Source organism: Stegostoma tigrinum, chromosome 4 (assembly GCF_030684315.1).
Source record: "Stegostoma tigrinum isolate sSteTig4 chromosome 4, sSteTig4.hap1, whole genome shotgun sequence".
In the NCBI taxonomy this organism is placed as follows: Eukaryota; Metazoa; Chordata; class Chondrichthyes; order Orectolobiformes; family Stegostomatidae; genus Stegostoma; species Stegostoma tigrinum.
In genome coordinates, this window is record NC_081357.1 from 122,509,384 (window position 1) to 122,535,743 (window position 26,360).

Consider the following 26,360-nt stretch of genomic DNA (forward strand, 5'->3'; position numbering starts at 1 on the left):
AAGAAATGTTGGCACAGCCAGTGACACCCACATCCCTTGTATGAACGAAAATAAAAAAAATTAAAGTAATCAATACCTTGAATTTCTTTTCATTAAGTGATCCCAAGAAGAATCAAATGATCTTTGCCTCATTAGGCAGACAATTGCATCATGCAAGTTTCCAACGATCTTTTCAGAAGTGCAACATAAAGTATAGTTTTCCCAAAGGAACCAGATAAAGAAAAGCTATTCTGCTTTACTGGTTAACAATTCATGGAAAGCACATGGAACTAAAACCCAGAGATAGTGAGAAGTGCCGATGCTGGGGTCAGAGATAACACAGTGTGGAGCTGGAGGAACACAGCAGGCTAGGCAGCATCAGAGGAGCAAGGAAGCTGACGTTTCGGACCTGACCTCAAACGTCAGCTTTCCTGCTCCTCTGATGCTGCCTGGCCTGCTGTGTTCCTCCAGCTCCACACTGTGTTATCTCCTCAATTAATACCCTCAGTTTTATGACTAGAATTCTATTCTATGGATATGCAACTAATATGCATAATGCTAATTACCCCAATTTGCACAACAAAACCAGTTGCATCGAAAGCTGCTATGAAGCTATCATTGTACAACAACGTACCATCCCAAATTGTCTCAGAGACAGGTATTCAGCTTGTTCATTAGTTATTTGGGCTGTTCCATGCACTGTTGATGCCAGAAAGGCTGCCACAAATGAAGAGGGCTTACAGATACAAAGTGGATCATGAGATTATAAGAAGTGTAAAGGAAATTACTGGAATACTCAAATCTTTAATTCCAATGTAGTGAAAATGGTCCAGGCCTTTTTACTCCAGAAGCCTTCACAAGTTCCAACAGTGCATCTTGTAGGTGGGACACATTGCTGCTACTGAGTGTTGGTGGTTGAGAGAGCAAATGTTTGTGGATTTGGTGCCAATCAAGTGGATTACTTTCTCCCAGATGGCGTAAAGCTTCTTAAGTGGAACTTCTCAGTAGCAGAAACTTACATGATGCAATTGTCTGCCTAATGAGGCAAAGATCATTTGATTCTTAATGGGATCACTTAATGAAAAGAAATTCAAGGTATTGATTAATTTTTTTTATTTTCGTTCATACAAGGGATGTGGGTGTCACTGGCTGTGCCAACATTTCTTGCCGATCCCTAGTTCCCCTTAAGAAGTTCCCCTTACTTGTGAAGGCTTCTTAATCAGTACCTTCTAAACACATGACCATTACCATCTAGAAGGGCAAGGCTGTAGAAACATTAGAACACCACCACATAAAATTTCCTCTCCAAGCAACTCACCATCCTGACTTGGAAATATGTTGCTTCGCTGTCACTGGGTCAAAGTCCTGGAATTCCCTCCCTAATGGCAAAGAACAAGAAGTTCTTAAGTGTAATTGGAGCTGTACTCATCCAGGCAATTGGGGACTATTCCATCAACTTCCTGACTTGTGCCCTATAGCTGACGGACAGACTCTGGGAGGTCATAAGTTGAATTACTCACTTCAGGATTCGTAGCCTCTGACCTACTCTTGTAGCCAGAGTGCCTGTAAGGGTACCTGCTTTTAAGTGCATATTTTGGGCTTAAGCTTAGAAGTACTAATTCTTGTGTCCCTATCTTTGTTTTGAGTTGAAACTGTACTCACATTGAAATAATCTTGATTTAACGCATCATGCAATTTCAAATGGCGAAGATACTTAACAATGGAAAACAAAAGCTTCATAATTTTAAGATCCAGATGAAATTTGGACGGTAGTGATTGTTCCAACAAACAGATTGATTCTTCTTGCGCTACATTATGGAGTTTGAACTTTTTACCCGTACAGTAGCCTATTTGATGTCCATAGCTCATACTTGTTCTGTTTGAAAAACACAAATGTGTGACTATGTGCTAATTACTGAGTTGTGCATGATGAATCGGGGGCGTGTTAAATGAAAACCATCTGACTGTTCTGTTTATGCGCTGCAGATTTCATAGCTAAGAGGTGTTAAAATGATTTCTCGTTGATTAAATAATTGGTGAGCGAATTGTTGTGGGGATTCTTCCAGCTGTTCACTTTACCTGTGGTGTGAGAGCTGTGGAGGTCCCTAAAAGCAGTGCAAATGGAGGACTGTGCCATGTTCCTGAGATTCCTGGTGAGCTTACAGTAGAAAATTGAAAGAATCCTTTTGGGACTTCTCCCTAGACTGTGTATGTTTTAATTTAGAGCAGGCCATATTTCATTTATGTGTTATCCATGCAGGACTACAGATACCAAATGAAGAAAATAATCTTATTTCTTTAGAAACAGATGATAGCACTAAAATAAATAAATATATTTTGAAGTAAGATTATCATAGAGTGAAAGAATCTTAAAAGTCTAATGACTCCATTCATGTCTTTGTTGGAGCAGATCAATTAATCTCACCCTCCTGTTCTTTTGATCCTATAAATAGTGGAAGCGTTGGCGAACATCTTTCAAGATCCCAAAATCTGGAACAGTTCCTATGGATTGGAGGGTAGCTATTGTAACCCCACTATTAAAAAAATATAGAGGTAGAGAGAAAACAGGGAATTATAGAATGATTAGCCTGTCAATGGGGAAAATGCTAGAGTCCATTATAAAAATTTAATAGCACAGCACTTGGAAAACAGTGATAGAATCAGACAGAGTCAGTATGGATTTATAAAAAGGGAATCATGTTTGACAAACCTACTTGGATTTTTCAAGGTGTAGCGTCGATAAGCGGGACCCAGTAGATGTGGTTTACTTAGATTTTCAGAAAGCTTTGGAAAAACCCCACGTAAGAGATTAACACAGAAAAGTGACAGGCAGTGGTTTGTTGGTACTGCAGGGAGCAGTGCTGGTACCCCGGCTAGTCACAATATATGGTAATGGTTTCGATGAGGGAACTAAATGTAGTATTTCTATGTTTGTAGACGACCGAAAGTGGGAGGGAGGACGAGATGTGAGGAGGGTGCAGAAATGCTTCATGGATGTTGAGTGAGTGGGCAAATGCATGGCAGATGCAGTACAATGTGGGTAAATGTGAGGTTTGGAGGCAAAAACAGCAAGGCAAATGATTATCCGAATGATGACAGACTGAGGAAGGGCCCTGGGCGTCCTTGTATACCAGTTGCTGAAAGTAAGCATGCAGGTGCAGCAGGCAATAAATGAGTGAAGAAGTGGTATGTTGGCCTTCACAGTGAGTGGATTCAAGTCGAGCAGCAGTGATGTCTTTCTGCACTAGTAGGGACAAATTCAGACCACGCCCGAAGTACCGTGATCCATCTTGGCCTCCTTATCTGAGGAAACAATTTCAAGCTATGGGAGTTGAGTGGGACCAAAGTTTACCACACTGATTTCGGGGATGGCAGGATAATGTACAGAGACAGATTGGATCGGTTAGGATTATATTCACTGGAGTTTGGTGGGGGTTGGGGGTGTTGGATCTCGTAGAATCCTCTAAAATGCTAGCAGAACTAGATAGGATAAACACAGGAAAGATGTTCCTGATGACCAGGGAGTCCAGAACCAAGGGTCACAATCTAAGGATATGGGGTAGCCATTTAAGAATGAAACAAGGAGAAATTCCTTCACCCAGAGTGTGGTAAGCCTGTGTAATTTGTTACCTCAGAAAGTAGTTAATGGTAAGCATTGAATGTTAATCCGTACAATAACAATGGATTTATTTCATAAAAACAACCCATAATTATGGAAATAATAATTTGATAATTCAATTCATTCACATGATGTGGGGATAAGATATTTTAGAAATATAATTCATAAAAATATCAGCATTTTATTTCACATTTATTCTGCCACCTGTGGTTTATGTCTGTTTCCATTTTCAATTTGTGTAACAAAAGCACCGTTTGTCTAAATTTGACCAGACTTAAACTGAGCAAAACTAAACCAGACCAAACTTCATCTTTAAGGACTAACTTTTCATTATGAGCTCCTTATATCTGATAATTTAAAAACACCATCCTCTAAAATGGAGTTAAACATTCACTGGGAAATATCCTGTCAGCTCAGAGCTAATTTGTCTATAAGTGTTTATATAATGATTTCTTTGATATTTAGAACTAAATTAATTCTAATATTAATTACAAAATATGGTCCTGTTTCAAAACATTCACGTGGTTTTGTACCCTGTATCTACTCAAACTTTCATAGTCTAAAGTATTACAATTCAGATACTCTAAAATCAAACTGCTTTGTTTCTATATCAAATCTCCAGTAAACTAAAGTTTGAGACCTTAGCACTCTTAGAGTGTGATACTACAGCCTGAGGAATTGAGAACTGCACTTTAATTGTGACAATGACACTGAATTGATTAAATATGCATTTGCTGTGTTTTCTGGGAAATGGTAAACATTATAACAGTAACTGCACTTTAGAAAGTATTGCTAAGATGTGCATTGGAATGTCACTAGGTCATGATTCAAACCATTAGATCAATGCTGGCAGCAAAAAGTAATGGTCAGATGTATCTGAATAATAGAAGCAGGGAGACACAGATGCCAAGAAGACACTGACCATGAATTTCCAATTTCCTATTATAACTGGATCAAGACCCCAGAAAGCTGGTGCAAATAAATGGCTATTGTTAACTATCTTTCCTATTATCTCCAGAGGTTTCTCTCATTTCCCTTCAATCTTGACACCTTGGCAAGATTTCCAGGGGTTTGAGGACATAACATGTAAAAACAATGAAAATAAAGTCAGTCCAAATAATTACAATATTTCCTGAGCACTTATTTTTACAGTTATTTACATATTCAAGGGTTGAGGATAAAACAATCTTTTATGTTGCTCCTGTTGTGATGTTATAACATAAAGAATGTGTGTTTATGTCATCCTTTTCACATGCACAGGTCACCTCCAAGTTTTCCAATATTCCTTTTAGAGTGTAATCGCAATTGTTAAGTGTCTAAACAAGAAAGTAGAAACCAGAAATTAGCACAGAACAAGGGTTCCACAAAAACAAGGTGCAGGTAATCTGTATACCTTTTCTGGTGGGCTTCAGCAGTGGCCAATAGCACCACTAGATGGAGCACTGCAGACAAATGAACAATGTTGGAGAATATTTTTAAACCCAATCCTCAGAGTGTTGCAGACTTATTACTGAGAGATCAGTGCTCAGTGATTTATCAGCACATCATTCATTAGTTAAGATACTTAGGAAACAGATATATTTGAAAGTTCTAGGGAAGGGTCACTGGACCTGAAACATTAACTCTGATTTCTCTCCACAGACCTGCTGAGCTTTTCCAGCAATTTTTGCTTTCGCTTCAGATATATTGGAAACTTTGAAACATTGGACACAAGAAACATTCAACGTTGCAGGGTGTACCACAACAAACTCCAGGATATCACTGCAGGAAATTCTCAGGGGACTGTCCTAGGCTCAACCATCTTCAGCTACTTAATCAATGACCTTCCCTTCATCATGAGGTCAAAAGTGGGGATGTTCACTGATGATTCTCAATGTTCAGCACTGTTCTCAAGTCCTCAGACACTGAAGCAGTCAATGTTCAAATGCAACAAGAACTGGACAATATTAAGGACTGGGTTGACAAATGGCAAATACCATTTGTACCACGCAAATACCAGTGAATGATCATTTCCAATAAGAGACAATCTGACCACCACCCCTTGGTATGAAATGGTGTTAGCATCACTAAATCCCCACTATCAACATGCTGGGGGGTGTTATCATTGACCAGAAACTCACTTGGCTTGCCATATAAATACAGTGGCTACAAGAGTGGGTCAAAGGTTGGGAATACTGGGGTGAGTAACTCACTCCTCGACTCCCCAAAGCCTGTCTACCATCTACAAGGCACAAGTCAGGAGTGTGATGGAATACTCCCCATTTGCCTGGATGGGTGCAACCCCAACAACACTCAAGAAGCTTGGCACCATCCAGAACAAAGCAGCCGCTTGATTGGCACCACATCCACAAACATCCACTCCCTCTACCACCAACATGCAGTAGCAACAGTATTTACTATCTACAAGATGAACCAAAGAACCTGAGACAGCACCTTCCAAACCCACAATCACAAGAACAAGGGTAGCAAATACATGGGAGTACCACCACCTGCCAGCTCTCCTCCAAGTCACTCACCACCATGACTTAAAAATCTATTGCTGTTCCTTCAGGTTTACTGTGTCAAAATCTTGGAATTCTCTCTCTAAGCATATTGTCGGTCTATCTACTGTACACGGACTGCAGTGGTTCAAGAAGACAGCTTACCACCCCTTCTCAAGGGCAACTAGGGACAGGCAATAAATGCTGGCCAGCTGATGATGGACATATCCCACAAGTGAATAAAAAATACTTAAGTTTCTCATCTCATTTTTCAACTTCATAGGCAATGCTTTGACTAACATTTGTCCAACCTCCCTCTCTTTATTTGTTCAGAGATAGAACAAGCAAATGTTCTCTCCTTTGTGTTGTAAGGCTTTTGAAGGCTTATTCCTTAACTGATGAGAGAATCATATAAAGATAGTTCTTCTATAACGCATGTTTTGTTATTGAAAATTGGCTGTAATGTGATTGATGAATAGTGAACACTGTTTGGATAACTCAAACTTTCTGCTCTACAGGTATAGTGACTTTCTGTAGTGATTTCCCTATAGAGCAAGGTCGCACAAGAACGCAACTATTGTGTTGTAGGAGAAATACCTGCAGAACACTCTGGATGATCTGACCATGGTATAGTGGCACACATGCAGATGGATCACAATAACCAGGATTAATAGTGGCCCCCTGTCTCCTGCACTGAAAGAAACACTATTTTTGACGTTGTAAACTGGGAAGTGATATATTGTCACTTTGATGTGCTGACTGTGATGCAGTTGTGAGAGTTGACCACTGGCATGTAAACAGAACACTTGGATGGCCCAGGGCTGATTCAAAATTAACAATCTTAAGGAGGATACAATACATTAAAAATTCTGTACACGTAAGTATAACACAACAGTCCCCAACTCATGCAGAATGATTGAACAAGTTAACAGTCGGTAATCTGCACAGGCATTTGAGCTACAGCCAAATCTGTGGCGATATATTTCAGGCATCTGTGGCCGCAGCAGAAATAAAGGGATTGGGCAGCTCACATGTATATATGCAGGAATGTAGGGTTTTAGACTCTGCTGGTGAAAATGCTTGACAATAAAGAGAGGCAGGAAATAGGTTTGCTCCAATCTTTTCAGTGTTATCTGCGACCACTTTGTAATTATAGAGTTTGTTGATGTAGAGCCAAGAGAAGCAGGCACTGTAATTATTGCAATCTGGGCCCTGCCTTTACATGGTTAATTTTCAATCTGATAGCTGTGTTTGCACGCTGGTGGTCAGTCAATTTCCTCCACTACAACCTCTCGTTAGACCTCGAGAATATTCTCCAGGACCTAAATAAGACAAACGAATCTTGACCTTTGGCCTGTCAATCATACAGAATTAAAACTGGTTGTGTGCCAATAATTGCACACACAGCTGATGAGCAAAACATTATATGCCACATTGTTTACAAGGACCTGTTAATCCTTTTTGACTACCGTTGAGAACAAAGCCTCTGTCCCAGCACACAAAAGATCGCCAGATATTTTCCTAATCAACCTGTTTGGGAATGTTATTACACCCCTCTGGAGCAGGTGGGACTTGAACCCAGGCCTCCTGGCCTAAAGGTAAGGACACTATCGCTGCACTATAACAGCCCCACCAATTCATCTGCAGTTTTTTAAATTCAACCTTTTTTTTCTAATCAACTGGTCAGGCTTGTGGAGTAGGTGCGGCTTGAGCCCAGGTCTCTTGGTTCAGGGGCAGAACACCCCAGCTGCACCATAACAGCCCCAACAATTCATCTACATTGGAGATTAGATAATTTTCTTCCCTCACAGCAAATTAATGAACTGCATTTCTTTATTATTCTGTCTTAAGTTTAACACATATGGTTTCTTTCAAGCTCAACACTTCTTTCAAATATCCCTCCGTCACGTTTTATTGTTTTAATTTCCATCAACCTTGTTTAAAACTGTTTGCTTGAATTATGCTGGAACTTCACTATATTTTGATCGTCAATATATTTGCTTCTTTTAACATACAGCAAGTTGGCTGTAAAGTTATGTTCCAACAAACCGTGCCAATAACATACTTGGGGAATAGAAAACATTGAAATTTGGACTGAATAAAATGTGTTCACCATGTGACTCCTTTGAAAAATAACAGTATGTATTTGAAGTGAAGTCTTTAACTGAAACCATCGTGGAAACATTGCAAAAATAACTGAAAACAACACTGTTTGTGTGACCAGTGGAATCTATTTATAGTTCTCAGTCCTGCAATTCCAAAGTGCTTGTAATTCTTCCAGATAATCAAGAGTCATGTAGTATAGTCAGATGGTAAAAAGGAGTTCACATAGTGGACAGCATGTTATTCTGATTCCGTGAAACATATGTTCAGGAATCCTGCGATAACACGTACCGGAATATGAATTAAACAGTAACAATGCAGTGACACAATGTTTACACAGCATACAATGCAACAGCTGTCAATTCCTTGCTTTCAACATGCTGTACTGAATTCACACAATGTCATGTTGTCTTCATTATTATTCCATCATCTTCATAGGGAAAGTGATGGCCTAGTGGTATTATTGCTAGACTATTAATACAGAGACCCAGGTAATGTTGTGGGGATCTGGGGTCAAATCATGCCATGGTAGATCGTGAAATTGAATAAAAATCTGGAACTAATGAGCATGAAATTGTTGCCATTTGTTGGGGAACATACCCATCTGGTTCACTAATACCCTTTAGGGAAGGAAACTGCTGGTCAAGCTTAAATGCAACTCAAGACGCCCAGTGATGCCCTGATCCCATGAACAAATAAGAAAAACCTGGCTAAAGGAAATGGCTAGCACATGGCAAGGTGTGCTTATATGTATTTTTACAATAGGTAGGATGGGTATGAATTGGCCAGATTATTTTTCTCGCCTTCTATTTTTCCTCAGTCTTCATTAAGTTTGACTTACTTCCCACAGAAGGCTCACAATGGTAAGACATCTCAACGTTGAGTGCTGACCCAGAATTTCCTGGAAAGTCATGATTAATGCCATCAATTCTGCTGTTTCATGCCCAAAAGTTTCCATTGGGAGTCATTCCAACATTTTCTAGTAAAATAATTTGAGTACATCACGCTGAGCATGATGGCGGACTAGGGACCTTGGATGTGGTACGACCAATAGCTCACCCTAGCAGCATTAAGCAGATCAAAACTGATATGATTTGCAGTGTAGAAATCTGGATTACTGACCCATTCATTATATAGAATGTGCATGTGCAGAAATATGTTTGCATTTGGACACAGTTGGCTGCCTTATTCTGTATTGGGTGCTTTCTAAGTCACAGATCCAGGTTTTTTTTTTACGAGTTATTTAGCAAGTGACAAAAGATGAAGTTTATGTTTAACGTGAGATTGTGTCTTATATTGTTCATTTTCTAGGCACGAAACTATCAATTTCAAGGGTTACATCTTGCATCCACATAAAGCTGTAGGGTTTGTTTCCATGCTGTACAGCTCTGTGATGCTATGACTCTAGGTCTGACATAATACAGGTTTGAGAGATATTCAAACACACCTTGGCAGCTACTTGATGGATGGTATGCCCTAATCAGCTGCCTGAAGTTTGTCACAAGACCATCTTTGTGAAAATGCCTGTCTGTTCATTACCTCAGGAGGTTGTATAATGAGCAGAATCCCCGATACCACCTGTTATATAGCACCAAAGTGTGAAATAAAGATTATCCAGGAGAAGTTCTGAAACACAAATGCAATTTTATAGTTTGGAGGCAATTCTGCTATTGGTCCTTTCAACTTCCACAATCTGGTCTGTCTGATGTTATCAAATGATGAGCTGGCTCATTGGGTCAAATGACATACTCTGGTCTAATTTCTTATGATTAGTCTCGGCATTCTAGGCTAGAAAGAGGCATTTACAGTATTGATTCACAATGGAATGCCTTTTGGTGCCTTCCCAATTCTCCTCTCAATAGTCGGCAACAGGCAATTCTAAAAACATTTGCTGTTCAACAAGTGTTGAACAGTTTAAGTGCTATGGATCCAACAGACGGACACAAACAGGCTTTCTTGTAAGTCCCAACAGAAAAGGGAATGGCATTTATTGTACGCATTATCTGATTACCTAAAAATAATAAAACGAAACTTCAATTCTCGCGCGCACACACGCACACACAAAACATTTGTGAGATTCAAACACAGAGATTTGGATTGTAAAGGGGTAGGTAGGTTAACTCGGTCAAGAGTCCAAGAAGAAAGTCAGTCAATCATATACAGATTCCAAAGTTTAATAACTTGGGGCTATTTTAGGTTCAGTGATCTTTCTGGATTCAATGCAAGGCAATTAAAAATGTTGATGGACTGCTGTCATTTCCACTGGAGTTGGTAGCTGCTTAGTTCACTTTGTACCTGCTGCCTGTAGCATTTGGTAATACTGTACAGAACGGCTGGAGACTGGGAGAATCATAGAATCATTGAGTAATTCAGTATTCAGGAACCTGCTCGCCTATCAAATCTGAACTGGCAAGTCTGGCAGTATCTTTGGAAAGAGAAACAGAATCAACATTTTGTGTCTGAAACTGGACTTAACATGTTAAGATTGAGAGGGTGCCCAGAGCAAAAGACAGAGTATTAATGGGCAGTGACAGAAATGCCAATTGGATATAAATTATCAGTTTGAAAAGGTGAAAGTAGGTGCACTCTGCTGAAAACAAAGTCAACAAGACATAAAACAGACACAGCCATAGGGGAATTAAGGATAAATGGAAGGCAGAGGTCGGGCTCCAAAGTTGTGGAAATCTCACTGCAAGGCCTAAAGAGATGCCTCAGTGTATCTTTCTGTCACATTGAATAGCTTTGGTATCCAGCCCAATGGGAGGCCACTTTAAGTGATGATGGGCTGATGGGTGCCTCCATGGTCTTCACATGGTGCCAATGTGAAACTGACTTTGCATACTTCACTACAACAAGGTGGGCAGCCCTTTGACTAAGCACTAGTAGGCAGCAGGGCAAACTGCCTGTTTGTGTGACTGCTCTAATAGGCACTGCAAGGCAAGCCAAGACAAAAAGATTGTGAGCAAGCAGGCAGGCATTGAGGCTGAGCCGCACTGAGTCGCAGCTTGGTCCAGTCCATGAGTTGGGTGCTTATCCACGTGTGCAAAGTGTCCTTACAGTAGCCTTTCACTGCTACTTGCTGGTGCACCCTGCAATGCAAGTCTGTGCTCCCTCATTGTTGTGCTAATGAATGAGAGAGATACCATGAGTATCCTGAGGCATTGGCAAATACTGGACGTCGGTGACCATAGACAGAACTGCATCTGATGCTCATGTTTCATGCCCAGAGATGCTGTTTGGTGCTGAGCAACTTGGAGGCTGTTCATTGCCAGCATTGAGCTAGTGTCACAAGATGGCTGACTGCTACATCGAGAATGTCTAATCTGCTCATGGGTAGCAGTGAAATTTTTTTTCCTCTTTATTCATTCATGGGATGAGGGTGTTGTTGGCTAGGCAGCATTTATGCCCATCACTAATTGCCCAGAAAGCAGTTAAGAGTGAATCACATTGCTGCAGATCTGGGGTCATATGTAGGCCAGACCAGGTAAGGATGTCAATTTCCTTCCCTAAAGGGCATTAGTGAACCAGATGGGCTTTTCCTGACCCTTGACAATGGATTCACGGTCATCATTAGACTCTTAATTCCAGATATTTATTGAATTTAAATTCCACCATCTGCCGTGGCAATATTCAAACCCATGTCCCCAGAACATTATCTGGGTCTCTGGGTGAGCTGACAGCAATAATATTACTCGATCATCGCCTCTGCATGGAGGAAATGGGAACTTTATATTATTAAGGTGAGATACACAATTTATAAGGTCACTAACAAGCAACAATCCTCCTTAACCCTCTGTTGACAATATTGCCTTAAGGCCTCAAACTTGCTTAAAAGATGCTGAGTTGTTCCCTTCATGAAGAAAGGCTTTCAACAGGCAAAACGAAATAAACTCTGAGGAACTGACAATACATTCATAAGAGTGCTCAGTGAGATTGGGAGCAACATGACACTCAAAAGTAACAGTTTTTTCCGGGCAATCCTTGATTAGCAAGAGACAGACAACACGAAACATGTCATACAGCTATTGTCAACAAATGGCGTCAAGATAAACCAGAGTAGTTTCAGTTCTATTCATTTAACAATAATTGAGAAATTCAGGATTAACCACTAGGAACCATACATGCCTCAATGTATTTAACACATTACACTCTAAATACACAGAAAAGACTGGAACTTTTTTCATTGGAGTGTCAATGACCTTATTGAAGTTTGTAAAAGCATGAGGGGTATAGATAAGATGAATGACAAGCATCTTTTCCCTAGGGTTGTGGAGTTCAAAAGTAGGGGGCATATTTTTAGAGTGAAAAGAGAAAGATTTAAACGACACAAGGGGCAAATTTCTTTACACAGAGAGTACTTTGTGCGTGGAATGAGCTTCTTGAAAAAGTGGTGGATGCAGGTACAGTTATTGACATCTCAAAGACATTTGGATAGGTTCATAAATAGGAAAGGTTTGGAGAGATATGGGCCAAATGCAGACTGGTGGGGCTAGTTTAGTTTGGGAACACGTCACATGGACTAGTTGGGCTAAAGGGTCTGTTTCCATTCTAAATGGCTCTATATATACAATATATATGTTGAAAAGGGGGTGGTTCAGATTGATCAACCTCAACAACTTGTTTGATTAAATGAACACTAAGTTGAGAGTGTGAAGTCCTGCCATATAACAAACTTGATTTTGAAAGATGCCACTGATTACGTAGAACCACAAAACATGTAAAACCCCAGTGCACACACATCGAGATGATTTTGTTTTGCAAAGCACAAATTCCAGGGTCATGAGCCCATTTTAAAACATCCATGAGTTTCACACCATGCAAGATACAAGTCTGGCCCCAGACTGCACTTCACAATTAAATAAAACCCAAAATAGGAGTTCAAGGTTACACCTACAATGTGCCCTATCTGTATTAATTAGTACATCAGAAGTGTATGGCCCATCAAATGACAGTAATGAAGGAAGTACTAGCTCTTGTTGAATCTTAAGTTTTACTTTTTCCCTGGTTATCCATTAAGTTTCATTTCTCGGAGGCTGTAGCACACCAGATGGTGGTGAGACCTCAAAGCTCTTTTAATACCTTACAAAAATGGGTGTTGTGAAAAATGTACACACTCCAAATGTTTGGCCACAGAAAATGGTGATTACCATGGAGCTGGGGTTTCAAAATATGTAGAACGTTTACTCACCATGGCATTAATCTCCCAATCTTTGTCCATTTACTTTTGCTGATTAAATATCCAATAGCTGGGTCAGTGATAGCATCCCAAGCTTTTCCAAAGAACAATATGAAAGAAGTATAAAATGGAGCTATCTGAAAACAAGAACAAAAAGTATTTTTAGACGGCAAATGGAATATAGTATTATAGTTAACAAAATAGAAACACAGGACTGGGTGAGGCAGGGCATTCACTTTTCAGTTCATCACATTGAGGGAAAATGAAAAATTCTGCTATCTATAGTAAATGCAGGTAGGATATGGGCCAAATGCAGGCAAATGGGACAAGTTCAGTTTGGGATAGCTGATTGGCATGGACCGAAGGGTCTGTTTCTGTGCTGTAATACTCTACGACAGAACAGTGTGAGGGCGAGAGGCTTCATTCTGCCTGAGATCTGAAGATTGGAGTATTAGCGAACATGCAAAACGGAAAAGAGGCTTGGAGTGAGACATTGACTGGAGATCAGGGTGCCTGCTGGTGAAGGGCAGAAGCTGCCTATGCCAGGGGGAGGAGGAAGGAAGAGGTTGCAAGTGTGAGGGTGGAGGGAGAGGTGAGGGGGAGAATCACGGAACTGTAATGGTGCTGAAGGAGGCCATTCAGCCCACTGTGTCTGCACTGTCTCTCTAAATGAGCAACATGACAGAGAAATTCTCCTGCATTAACTTGCATGTTATTTTAATTCAAATAATCATCTAATGGTCTCTTGACTTCCTCAATTGAACCTGCCTCTACTACACATCCAGGCAGTGAATTCTATGCCCTGTCTGTGTGTGAAAAGTTTTTTTTCGAACGTTTGCTTCTTTAAAATAGTTTTCAAAACAGCCCTCACATTGCCGATCCTTTAACAAGCGCAGGAAAAGTTTATCCCTATTTAATCTGCCCTGACCCCTCGTGTTTCTGTAAACTTCTGTCAGATCTCCTCTTATCCTTGTCTTCTCCAAGGAAAACAGTTACACTGTCTTCAGTTTATCATTGTAACCCTGGTGTTGTGTGTGAGTGCACATTTGTGTGTGTGTGTGTGTGTGTGTGTGTGTGTGTGAGTGAGTGAGTGAGTGTGTCTGTCTGTATGTGCATGTTTATACAAGTATGTATCTATGTGTCTGTGTGTGTATCTGTGTACGTGTGTGTGTGTGTATGTGCACGTGTGTGGATGTGAACCAGCACACACACAAACATGCATACACTCATGCACAGACACACATTCACACACATAGATACATACTTGCATAAACATGCACATGCACACAGACACTCACATACACACACTCACCCACACACACAGATGCACACGCACGCACACAGTCACACAGAATTGCATGCACACTCATTCATACACACAATTACAAATAATTGACATATATTTGAGGCACCAAGAGGGTCTGATAACTGAATGGATACCCATTTACCGTCAGCAGGAAGACCTCAGACAGCGGACTTTTCCCCGCTGCACCTTGACATCAGCTGCCCCAAGCTTCAGTGCGTCCCTCAGCACGTAGTCCTGGAACTTGGAATGTGCCAGTCTGCCAATCTTGGTTGAGGTCAACTCCTTGCTGTGGAAGACCACCAAGTTTCAGGTCAGGCCAAAGAGCATCTTTAACTGCATTGATGGTTCTCCGGGTGGCCCTGCACTTGCCATATTACCAGACTGTATAGGAAGCTTGTTCAGCTTGGGAACAGTCCACAGTGAAGTCGTGGGAGATAGTATTTGATGAGGGGTTCCTTGTATAGTAAGGGAAGGGCAGCCCCCAATACTAGTCCAGGGGCTTGCGTAGAGTTAGTCAGCTCCTTAGGCACATGCCCCTCTCTTTCCCTGGTGATGTTGACTTGGGGCCTTGTCTACATGTGGATATATAAATTAAGAGCATCCATAGGGCATGTGGCCCCTCAAGTCTGCTCCGTCATTTAATATTGTCTGCCAATAATGTCAAGGACTGTGCAGGGCAGTTCTGGGCATACAACAGCTTTTTAATGTTGGCACCAACAACATTGGTTGATTCTGGACATCCTGACAGTGATGAGTTGCTCTGGGAATGGTTCAAGTTGGGATGGGGCTAGAACTGAATGCAAGAGACACCATAATTGGTAGGTTAAGCAGCTAATGAGGCATAATTAGTAAGCTATAGCGTGTAAACCAGCTAGAGCTTGGAGAAAAATCGCTCCAAAAAACTCAATGTAACTGGTGCTTAGTCAAATAAAAGTAAGCTTGGCCCACAATTACCAATGTATGACACCAGTTTCATATGAATTCTGGATAGAGATCAGCTTGAAGGGTAGGCCGACAGAGGTGACTGCAAGGCTAATGTTCATCAAACCCAACTCCTTAGCTCAGACCTGGATCCCCCCCCCCCCCCCCATTGCTTAGTGGGACTTGGGGTCTTTCCTGTTTTATCATTCAATAATATCATGGCTGATCTAATTACTCCACGTTCTCACCTATCAACCATAACCTCTTGCCTCCTTACTGTAAAGGATCTATCTCACATTGCCTTAGAATGATTCAAAGGACACTGCTTCCGTTTCCTATTGTGGAAGAGAGTTCAAACAACTCAGTACTCTCTGAAAACAAACATTTCTCCTCATCTCTGTCTTAAACAGGTGAACCCATTTTATCCCTACCTTTAAATTCTCTCACAAGAAGAAATATCCTTTCCACGTGCACACTCTCAAGGCTCCTCAAGATGTTATATTTATATTTTAATTAGGTCACTTCCTACTGTTCTAAATTCTAGTCGATACAAAGCTAGCTTGTACAATGTTTCCTCAATGGATAACTCATTCACTGCATTGTCCTGGTAAGCTTTCTCTGAATTGCTTTCAATGCATTTACATTCATCCTTAAATAAGGAGACCAATGCTGTACACATACAGGTCATATTGCAGCAGAGCAGGACATTGGTTTGGCCACTTTGGATTACTGTGTGCAATTCTGGTCTCTCTCCTATAGGAGGGTTGTCATGAAACTTGAAAAGGCTCAGATAAGACATGCGGATGTTGCCAGGGTTGGAGGTTTGAGCAATAGTGAGAGGTTGAATGGGATGGGGCTATTTTCCCTGGAGCATTGGAGGCTGACGGGTGACCTTTTAGAGGGTGTTAAAATCATGAGGGGCATGGATAGGGTAAATTGGTGAGGTATTTTCCTCAGGGTAGGGGAGTCCAAAACTGGACGGCATAGGTTTAAGGTGAGGGTGAAAGACTTAAAAGGGGCCTAAGGGGCAGCTTTTTCATGCAGAGGGTGGTGCATGTGTGAAATGAGCTGCCAGAGGAAGTGGTGGAGGCTGGTACAATTACAACATTTAAAAGACATCTGTGATGGGTATATGAACAGGAAGGGTTTAGAGGGATATGGGCCAAATGCTGGCAATTGGGACTAGATTAATGTAGGATATGTGGTTGGCATGGACGAGTTGGACTGAAATGTCTGTTTCTGTGCTGCATATCTCTAGGACTCTACACTCCAGTGGAGTCTGACCAATACTCTGTATAAGTGAAGCATAACCTTTTCTATTCAATTCCCCTCACATTAAAGGATAGTAGTTTATTACCCTTTCTAATTACTTGCCAAATCTGCATACAATTCAAACTTCTTACAATTCATGTTCTCGGGCACTCAGATTCCTCTGCACCTCAGAGCTTGCAATCTCTCACCGTTTAATGGTAATGTTTGTTTTTTCATTCTTCCTGCCAGAACGTACAATCTCACATTTTCCCACATTACCCTCCATTTACAAGATCTTTACCCACTCACTTAAACTGTCCAATCCTCTTTATCTTCCTTGTGTCCTCTTCACCAATTACTTGCCTATCTACCTTTGTGTCACCAGCAAATATAGCAATTACTACTTTGGTCCCTTCATCGAAGTCTTTTCTTTAAAGTGTGAAGCATTGAGGCCTATTACATATTGTCAACAAAATAACTAACCCATTTATACCTGTTCTCTGTTCCTGTTCACCAGCTAATCTTCGATCAATGCCAATGCTGCCCTGCAACTTGACCTTGCATATCCCACAATAATATTTGATAGACAGCTTTTCAAATGCCTTCTAGAAATCTAAGTACAGGATAGCATCCTTTTTTCACCAATATGTTGGTTCTGTCATGGTTTTCCCTTTCACAAAACTAGTTTATATTTTGCTCCACTAGAAGGAGGAAGTCTTGGGAAATGTTCAGCACATCTGGCAAATTAATGCAGTGAGAAACAGAACTCAGTGACCCTTCAGCAGAACGAGTGAAGATTGCAGAGCTGAGGCATTGATTCTCCTTCTCTCTATCCACATTTACTGCCTAGTCTACTGTGTATTTCTCGAATTGTTTGTTCATCTTTCATATTTCCAGCATCTACAGTTATTTTACACTCTTGTCTTATGTTCCTTGTTTGGGAAAATGCAAATGTTGTTAGTTTCAATTTAATATGATATAATGTTTATCACTCAATTCAAAGTGCAATTTTTCTGTGTGTAATCCACTTGTGTGGATAGAAATGGAACATTATTGCATCAGTACTGCCTTGAGGATGTAGGTATGGCATAGACTAATAAATTATTTTCATAAAATGAGTGGGTGCTGTCTTACGTAAGATAATGACAGCATGGTAAGAACTTAACGTTTTACTGAAGGTGGTTTGACAAAAAAATGGCACATTGGCAATATCTGAAAACTTGTATTCTTTGTTGCACACAGTGTCGAAAATTCATCTGACTTTCATTTCAATGGAACAAAATAATGTGGCCTGTTTTTGCATGCATTGTAAAACCTGACCATACACTGAGTACACTTGGTGCTGGGGATGAACCAAAAGTCACTTCATAGAATCATAGAGTCCCCACAGTGTGGAAGCAGGCCATTCAGCCCATCGAGTTCGCACCAACCCTCTGAAGAGCATCCTCCTTACCAGTTCTATGCTCTATGTTCTATCCCTGTAACCCTACATTTCGTGTGGTTAATTCACCGAACCTACAAATCCCTAGACATTACAGGCAATTTAGCATGGCCAAACCAGCTAACCTGCACATCTTTGGACTGTAGGAGGAGACCCACGTAGACCCATGGAGAATGTGCGAACTCCACATAGACAGTTTTGGGCGAGAAACCTGTAATTAGTAGTGCAGCACAGACAGCAATGCTAGAGCCACGATAAAGACTTGGATGGGTAAGATGAATGGACCATACCCAAGTTTATGGATTGCACAAAGGGAGATATAGACAGATCCATGTGAGTGGACAAAGATTTGGCAGATTATTTATAATGTAGGAAAATGTGAGGTTATGCACTTTGGCCAAAAGAATAGAGAGGTGAATATTATTGAAATGAAGAATGACTGCAGAGGACCCTAGGCAGAAACATCTGAGAAACAAACAATCAAATAATTGTTTCAAAGAGGTATTGTGTAAAATTTTTAATACATATTCAATGCAAAACAGAAGATGCATCCTCTGTAATTAACTTACCCAGTAACATCTAAAAGGCATTTAAATTACAGAAGTTTATAATTCACCCAGGCACCTGCAGTCACAAATCCTGGTTAACATAAAAACGTAGAAAATAAGTGTAGGAGTAGACCGTTCAGCCCTTCAAATCTGCACACCATTCAATATGATTATAGCTGATATTGCAATCTCAGTATCCCATTCCCACCCTCTCCCCATATCCCTTGATCCCTTTAGCCACAAGGGTCACACCCAGTTCCCTCTTGAATATATCTAATGAACTGGACCCAATAGCTTCTTGTGGGAGAGAATTCCACAGGTTCACAAACCTCTGAGTGAAGAAATTCTTCCCCATCTGACTCCTGAATGGTTTACTCCTTATTCTTACACTGTGACCTCTAGTTCTGGACTTCCCAACATCGCATCTCCCTGTCCAGTCCCATCACGATGTTATGTGTTTCTGTGAGATACCCCCCAATTTCTTCCAAATTCTAGGGAGTACAAGCCCGGTAGATTCAGTCTTTCTTCACACAGTTTCTGGTTAACCCATGATGGAAGATAGGAAAAAAATGTATTTGTCAGAGCTGCTCCTTATTTTGAGGTATTTTCAGCGTTGGAGGTGATTTCCTCAAATTCTAGGGGCAATAATTACTGTTTTATAAGCTGCTACATTGTTTTGGAACTTCGGGGAAAAATAGATCAAACAAATGGTACTTTAAAAAAGGAGGAAGACAGACAAAGGTAGTGGCCACATGGGAAGTGATTTAAACACTGCTGTCTGACCAAGGAGTGAATCTGCACAGCTGCTTAATTTTCAAGTATCTCTAGACATCGCAGTTTGTCTAAGAAAAATTAACAAACAGTGATAGTTATGGCTGGCCTTGGAGAAACCTGTGTGGGAGAGCTCACAACAGGGGATCAGCTAAGTGGCTTTTTAAAAGTGTAACCTCACTGTTTAGTTTGTAAAGCTACAGTAGTGAATAGAGTGGATTCTTTTTTTAATTATATGTTTTATTGAGATCTGTCTCTTGATTAAACATTAAAAATATGAAACATAGGTACTACGTTAGCCTGGAGCAGTGTTTTTAGAGCAGTAAGACTGTGCTATCTCCCCTTAGAGAATATTCTGCACTCTCTTGAGATATCCTTGATCCTAACAGCAGGAAGTCAACACACCATTCTGATGTCTCACTTTTGATTGTTTGTCTGTAGATTGTTAAGGTGCAAAGATGGCACAAGATAATTGAGTGATGTTCTCTTCTGTCGGAAGTGGCAGATTAGGGAGAGTTTCCATGTCACTGATGATTATATCTTCAGGAAGTGTGTTTGGTTGCGAATCCAATTGGATCACATTGATTGGTTGGAGTGGCAGTAAAAGGCAATGAGGAATTTACAGAAGTTGGGAGAAGTGATGGATGGCAGTTGTAGGAAGGGTGAAAAACCTCAGGACAGTCAGGTAGATGGGTTACTACCAGGAAAGGCAGGAGAGGTGGATAGGCAGTGAAGGAGTCTCCTGTGGCTATCCCCATCTCAAACAAGTATGTTGTTTTGGAAAATGTAGGGAACGATGGACTCCCAGGGGAATATAGCACTGTCAGCCAGGTTTCTGGTACTGAGACTGGCTCTAAAGTAATGACAGGTATGTCACATTCCAAGCAATCAAATTGTGACAAGAGACTCTCTAGACGGAAGCACAGACAATTCTGTGGACAAAAGTGAGACATCAGAGTGGTGTGTTGCCTTCCTGCTGTTAGGATCAAGGATATCCCAAGAGGGTGCAGAATATTCTCTAAGGGGAGAGGGGCTAGCAGGAGGTTGTTTGTACAAAGTGGAACTAATGATACAAGAAGCGAAAAGGATGAGATTCTGGCAGGAATTTTAAAAGGAGGTCCTACAGGGTAGTAATATCTGGAATACTCCCAGTGCCATGACCTAGTGAGAGGAGCACTAGGAGGATAGAACAGATGAATGTGTGGCTTAGGAGAGGGTGCAGGGGAGAAGGATTCACATTTTTGGATCACTGGAATCTCTTCTGGGGTAGAAGTGACCTGTAATAAGAAGGATTGCACCTGAATTGGAAGGGGACTGATATACCAGCAGGAGCATTTGCTAGAGCTGCTCAGAAGGACTTAAACTAATAAGGTGGGGGACTGAGACCTAGACAGATAGCGAAGGAAGTGATCAGAGTGAAACTGGTGCAGAAGGGAAAAGGAACAAGTCAAAAGTCAGGGCAGGTAGGAATAAAGCAGAGAACAAGGTGGGACTGATACATTAAATTGCATTTATTTTCGATACAAGTGGCCTAACAGGTAAACAGATGAACTCAGGGCATAGTTAGGAGCGTGGGACTGGGATATCACAGCAATTACAGAGACATGGCTCACAGCTGGACAGGGCTGGCTGTTCAATGTTCCAAGGTATAGATGTTATAGGAAGAATCAAAAGGGAGGGAAGCAAGAGGGGAGGGGGAATGGTGTTTTTGATTAGGGACAACATTATGGCTGTACTTAGGGAGGATATTCCTGAGAATACATCCAGGGAAGTTATTTGGGTGGAACCGAGAATTAAGAAATGGATGATCACCTTATTGAGATTATACTGTAGACCCTGCCCCCCAGTAGTCAACAGGAAATTGAGAAGCAAATTTGTATGGAGATCTCAGTTATCTGTAAGAATAATAGGGTGGTAATGGGTAGGGGATTTTAATTTTCCATACATAGACTGGGACTGCCATGGTGTTACGGGCTTGATTGGAGAGGAATTTGTTAAGGGTGTACAAGAATATTTTTTGATTCAGTGTGTGAATGTACCTAGTGGAGAAGATACAAAACTAACAGGTGTAGAGAATGCTGGATGGCTTGAGAAATTGAAGTTTTGGTCAAGAAAAAGAAGCAAATATATGTCAGGTACGGACAGCAGAGATTGAGTGAAGGCATTAGAAGTATACTTTGAGGGAAATCAATCAGGCGGGCAAAAAGGGGACATGAGACAACTTCGGCAAATAGGGTTAAGCAGAATCCAAAGGGATTTTACAAATACATTAAGGAGAAAAGGGTGACTAGACAGAGAACAGGGCCCCTTAAAGATCAGCAAAGCCACCTATCTATAGAATCACAGGAGATGGGGGACATACTAAACAAATATTTTACATCAGTGTTTACTATGGAGAAGGATATGGAAGATACAAAAATGAGGAAATACATAGAAATATATTGAAAAATGTCCATATTATAGAGGAGGTGGTTCTGGATGGCTTAAAACACATAAAGGTGGATAAATCCCTGGGACCTGATGACGCGTACCCTAGAGCTCTGTTGGAAGTGAGGGAAGTGATTGCTGGGCTCCTTGCTGAGACATTTGTATCATCGATAGCCATGGGTGAGATTCCGGAAGACTGGAGTTAGGGTAACGTGGTGCCTCCATTTAACAAAGGTGTTATGGAAAAACCAGGGAACTATAGACTGGTCGGCGGGACATCAATGGTTGGCAAGTTGTTGGAGGGAATTCTGAGGGACAGAATTTACATGTATATTGAAAAGCAAAGGACTGATTAGGAACAGATAAAAAGGCTTTGTGCATGGGAAATTGTGTCTCACTAACTTGATTGAGTGTTTTGAAGAAATAACAAAGAGGATTGATAAGGGCAGAGCAATGGATGTGATCAAATGGACTTCACTAAGGTGTTTGACAAGATTCCACGTGGTAGCCTGGCTAACAAGGTTAGATCATATGGAATGGAGGGAGAACTAGCTATCTGGATACAGAACTGGTTCAAAGAACAGAGGGTGATGGTGGAGGGTTGATTTTCAGACTGGAGACCTGTGACCAACAGTGTGCCACAAGGATGAGCGCTGGATCCGCAGCTTTTTGTCATTTACATAAATGATTTGGATGTGAACACAGGAGGAATGGTTAGTAAGTTTGCAGATGACACCAAAATTGGAGGTGTAATAGACAATGAAGAAGGCTACCTCAGAGTACAATGGGATCTTGATCAGATGGGTCAATGGGCTGAGGAGTGGCAGATGGAGTTTAAGTTATATAAAGGTGAGGTGCTACATTTTGGAAAGGCAAATCAGGGCAGGAGTTATACATTTAACGGTAAGGTCCTGGGAAGTGGTACTGAACAAATAGGCCTTGGAGTGCAGGTTCATAGTTCCTTGAAAATGGAATCATAGATAGATAGGATAGTGAAGAAGACACTTGGTATGCTTGCCTTTATTGGCCATTGCATTGAGTATAGGAGTTGGGAGGTCACGTTGCAGCTGTACGGGACATTCGTTGGGTTGCTTTTGGAAAATGTGTGTAATTCTGGTCTCTCTGCTGTAGGAAGGATGTTGTGAAACTTGAAAGGGTTCAGAAAAGATTTACAAGGATGCTGCCAGGGTTGGAGGGTTTGAGCTGTAGGGAGAGGTTGAAGTGGCTTGGGGCTATTTTCCCTGGAGCGTCCAAGTCTAAAGGGTGACCTTATAGAGGTTTATAACATCATGAGGGGCGTGGATAAGACAAAGAGGCAAGGTCTTTTACCCAGGGCAGGGGACTCAAAAACTAGAGGGCACAGATTTAAGGTGAGAGGGGAAAGATTTAAAAGGGACCGATGGGGCAACTTTTCACACCGAGGATGGTGTGTGTATGAAATGAGCTGCCAGAGGAAGTGGTGGAGGCTAGTACAATTACTACATTTATAAAGTATTTTGATGGGTACTTAAATGGAAAGGGTTTTAGAAGGATATGGATCAAATGCTGGAAAATAGGACTAGATTTATCTCGGATATCTGGTTGGCATGGACAAGTTGGACTAAAGGGTCTTTTTCGGTGCTGTACATCTCTATGACTCAATGACTTTATACGTCAGTCCTGCCATCCCAGAAAATCAGTCTGGTGAACCTTAGCTGGGCTCCTTCAATGACAAGAAGGAGACCAAAACTGCACACAATACTCGAGGTGTAGCCTCACCAAGACCCTGTATAACTGCAACAAAACATCCCCACTCTGATATTGAAACTATTTATATTCCAATAACTTCAGAAAACAAAAAAGAAACAACAACCTGGTTATCAGAATTTTGGTAACTTTGCAGGTTGAATAGATACTTTTATTAACCAGAAAAATTAAAATGGTCAGATACCGCAATGATGTTGAAATGTTAAAAATCAGAACTGATTGCAGACATTTCTCAATAACTGTTAGTGTCAGACTCTATTCTACTTAAGTTTGTCACTGACAAATCAGCTGGTGCAACAATTTGAATTGTGATGTTCAGAAACAATACACAATTCCAGCAAATTCTGAGCTATTATCTGAAAGGTCCAGTTACTAGGCATCATGTGTATCTTTCCAGGTGGAGGCACTTTAGTAGCTCCCAGCTCTGGGTCATGAGATTGCATTCTTAAATTGAATGTCATTATGCTTCTCAAATTTGTCTCTATTTACTGGTCACTGGGATTTTATCCTTGCATTGTTTACTTGTTTTTATTGCTGCTTTCAGCAGCGGTCTAGTTTTTGTACTAACTTGCAAGCCCCAGATTTTTAAATCTGTGCCTTGCTGACAGCTGCAATTTATGCTGCTGCAGACAAAACATTGGCCATCAGTATCCCAATAGCAGGCAGCAAATTGCAAAGCAGTGCAATCTTTCTTATCTCAAGGGAATCCCAAACTGCAGGATACGATAGCAAACATGGAGCCAGCTGTGTAGCCTCAGACATCAGCAGTCGGAAAGCCTTAATAATGCTTATTCCCTTTTGGGGAAAAGCTACTGAGAAAATAAACAGTACTGAAGCCACGTGCTCCAGGACGAGCTGTTCCCCTAGCCAAGCGATTTCAGAACAGCTACAACACTAGCACGTACATGGCAATGAAACACTGATCCAGGACTGTCTCGTGCACTAAACGCAGAACAAATACGGCCCAGAATCACAGAAACGTTACAGCGCTGTAGAAGACCATTTGGCTTATCCTGTCTGCACCAGATCTCCAAATGAACAATATGACTTCATGCAATTCTCCTGCCTTTTCCCTCTACCCTTGCCCATTGCTTCTATTTAAATAATTATATCTTGAATGCTTCAATGAAACCTCCTTCCACCACACTTCCACAGTGGTTTCCAGAACCAAACCACATGGTGACTGAAAATGTTTTCTCTCATACCATATTTGCCTCTTTTCAAACCACTTTAAACCCATGCCCTCTTGTCCTGCATCCTTTTACAGCAGGAATAGGTCATCGTTACCTACTCTATCCAATCCCCTCTGTCCTGATCTTCTCTCAGCTTTTGTTCTCTCCAGTGACAATCTCTCCAACCTATCTTCATAACTGAAGTTTCTCATTCCTGGTGCCATTCACAAACCTCCTCTGCCCTGTCTCCAATGTGCTCACGTCCTTCCTACAATGAAGTGCCAAGAACTGCACGCGATACTTCAGCTGAGGTCAAACAAGTGACTTATACAAGTTTAGCAACACCTCATTGCTGTTGCAATCTATGAGCCTATTACTAAATCCTGGGATACTGTATGCTTTCAGAGATAATGGGTTGTCAACTCTTGAATGGGAGTGTCGCTGGCTAGGCCAGTGTTTATTGCCCATCACTAGTTGCTCTTGAGAATGTAGTGGTGTACTGTCTTCCTGAACTAGTGCAGTCCATTTGGCGTAGGTACACCCAGAATGCTCTTAGGGAGGGAATTCCAGAATTTTGACCCAGGGACATTGAAGGAATGGTGAGATATTTCCAAGTCAGGATGGGGAGTGGCTTTAAGGGGAACTGGCAGGTGGTGGTGTTTTCATATATCGGATGCCATCGTCCTTCTAGATGGTATAGTCATACATTTGGAAGTTGTTGTTGAAGGATGTTTGCTGAATTTCTGCAGTGCACCTTGTAAACAATGCTAATACTACGTATCAGTGATTGATTTACTGAATATCTGTGGATGCGGTGCCAATTAAGTGGGGGCTGCTTTGTCCTGGATGGTGTCAAGTTTCTTGAGTGTTGTTGGAGCTGCACCCAACCAAACAAGTGGGTAGTGTTCCATCAAGTGCCTTGTAGATGGTGGACAGGCTTTGGAGAGTCAGGAGGTGAGTTATTGATACAGTATTCCTAATCTCTGACTGCTTTTATATACACTGTGTTCATGTGCTAAGTCCACTTGAGTTTCTGATCAACAGTAATTCCCTGGATGTTGATAGACAGAGATTCATTGATGGTAATGCCATTGAATATCAAAGGACAGTGGTTAAACTGTCTCTTACTGGAGATGCTCATTGGCTGGTATTTCTGTTGCAAATGTTATTTACCATTTCTTTTAGCTCAAGCCAAGAATTTTAGGTCTTATTGCATTTGGACATGGACTCCTTCAGTGTATGAGGAGTCATAAATGGTGCTTAACTTGGTGCAGTCATCAGCAAGTATCTCCACCTCTAACCTTATGTTAGTGGGAAGGTCTTTGATGAAGTATCTGAAGAAGTTTGGGCCTCGGCCATTAACCTGAGGAACTCCTGCAGAAGTGTCCTCGAGCTGAGATGACTCACCTCCAACAACTAC

The 26,360-nt window shown here is 41.2% G+C and overlaps 1 protein-coding gene across 1 annotated transcript in view; it reads right to left on the reverse strand.

Annotated features, from left to right (window-relative positions):
* The window catches only part of mfsd2b (MFSD2 lysolipid transporter B, sphingolipid), a 71,378-nt gene that overhangs the window by 39,831 nt on the left and 5,187 nt on the right, over positions 1-26,360 (reverse strand). Inside the window, exon 3 of the mRNA XM_048531324.2 lies at positions 13,370-13,494. Within this exon, the coding sequence (XP_048387281.2) occupies positions 13,370-13,494 (125 nt within the window). The remainder of the gene's footprint in view (positions 1-13,369; positions 13,495-26,360) is intronic.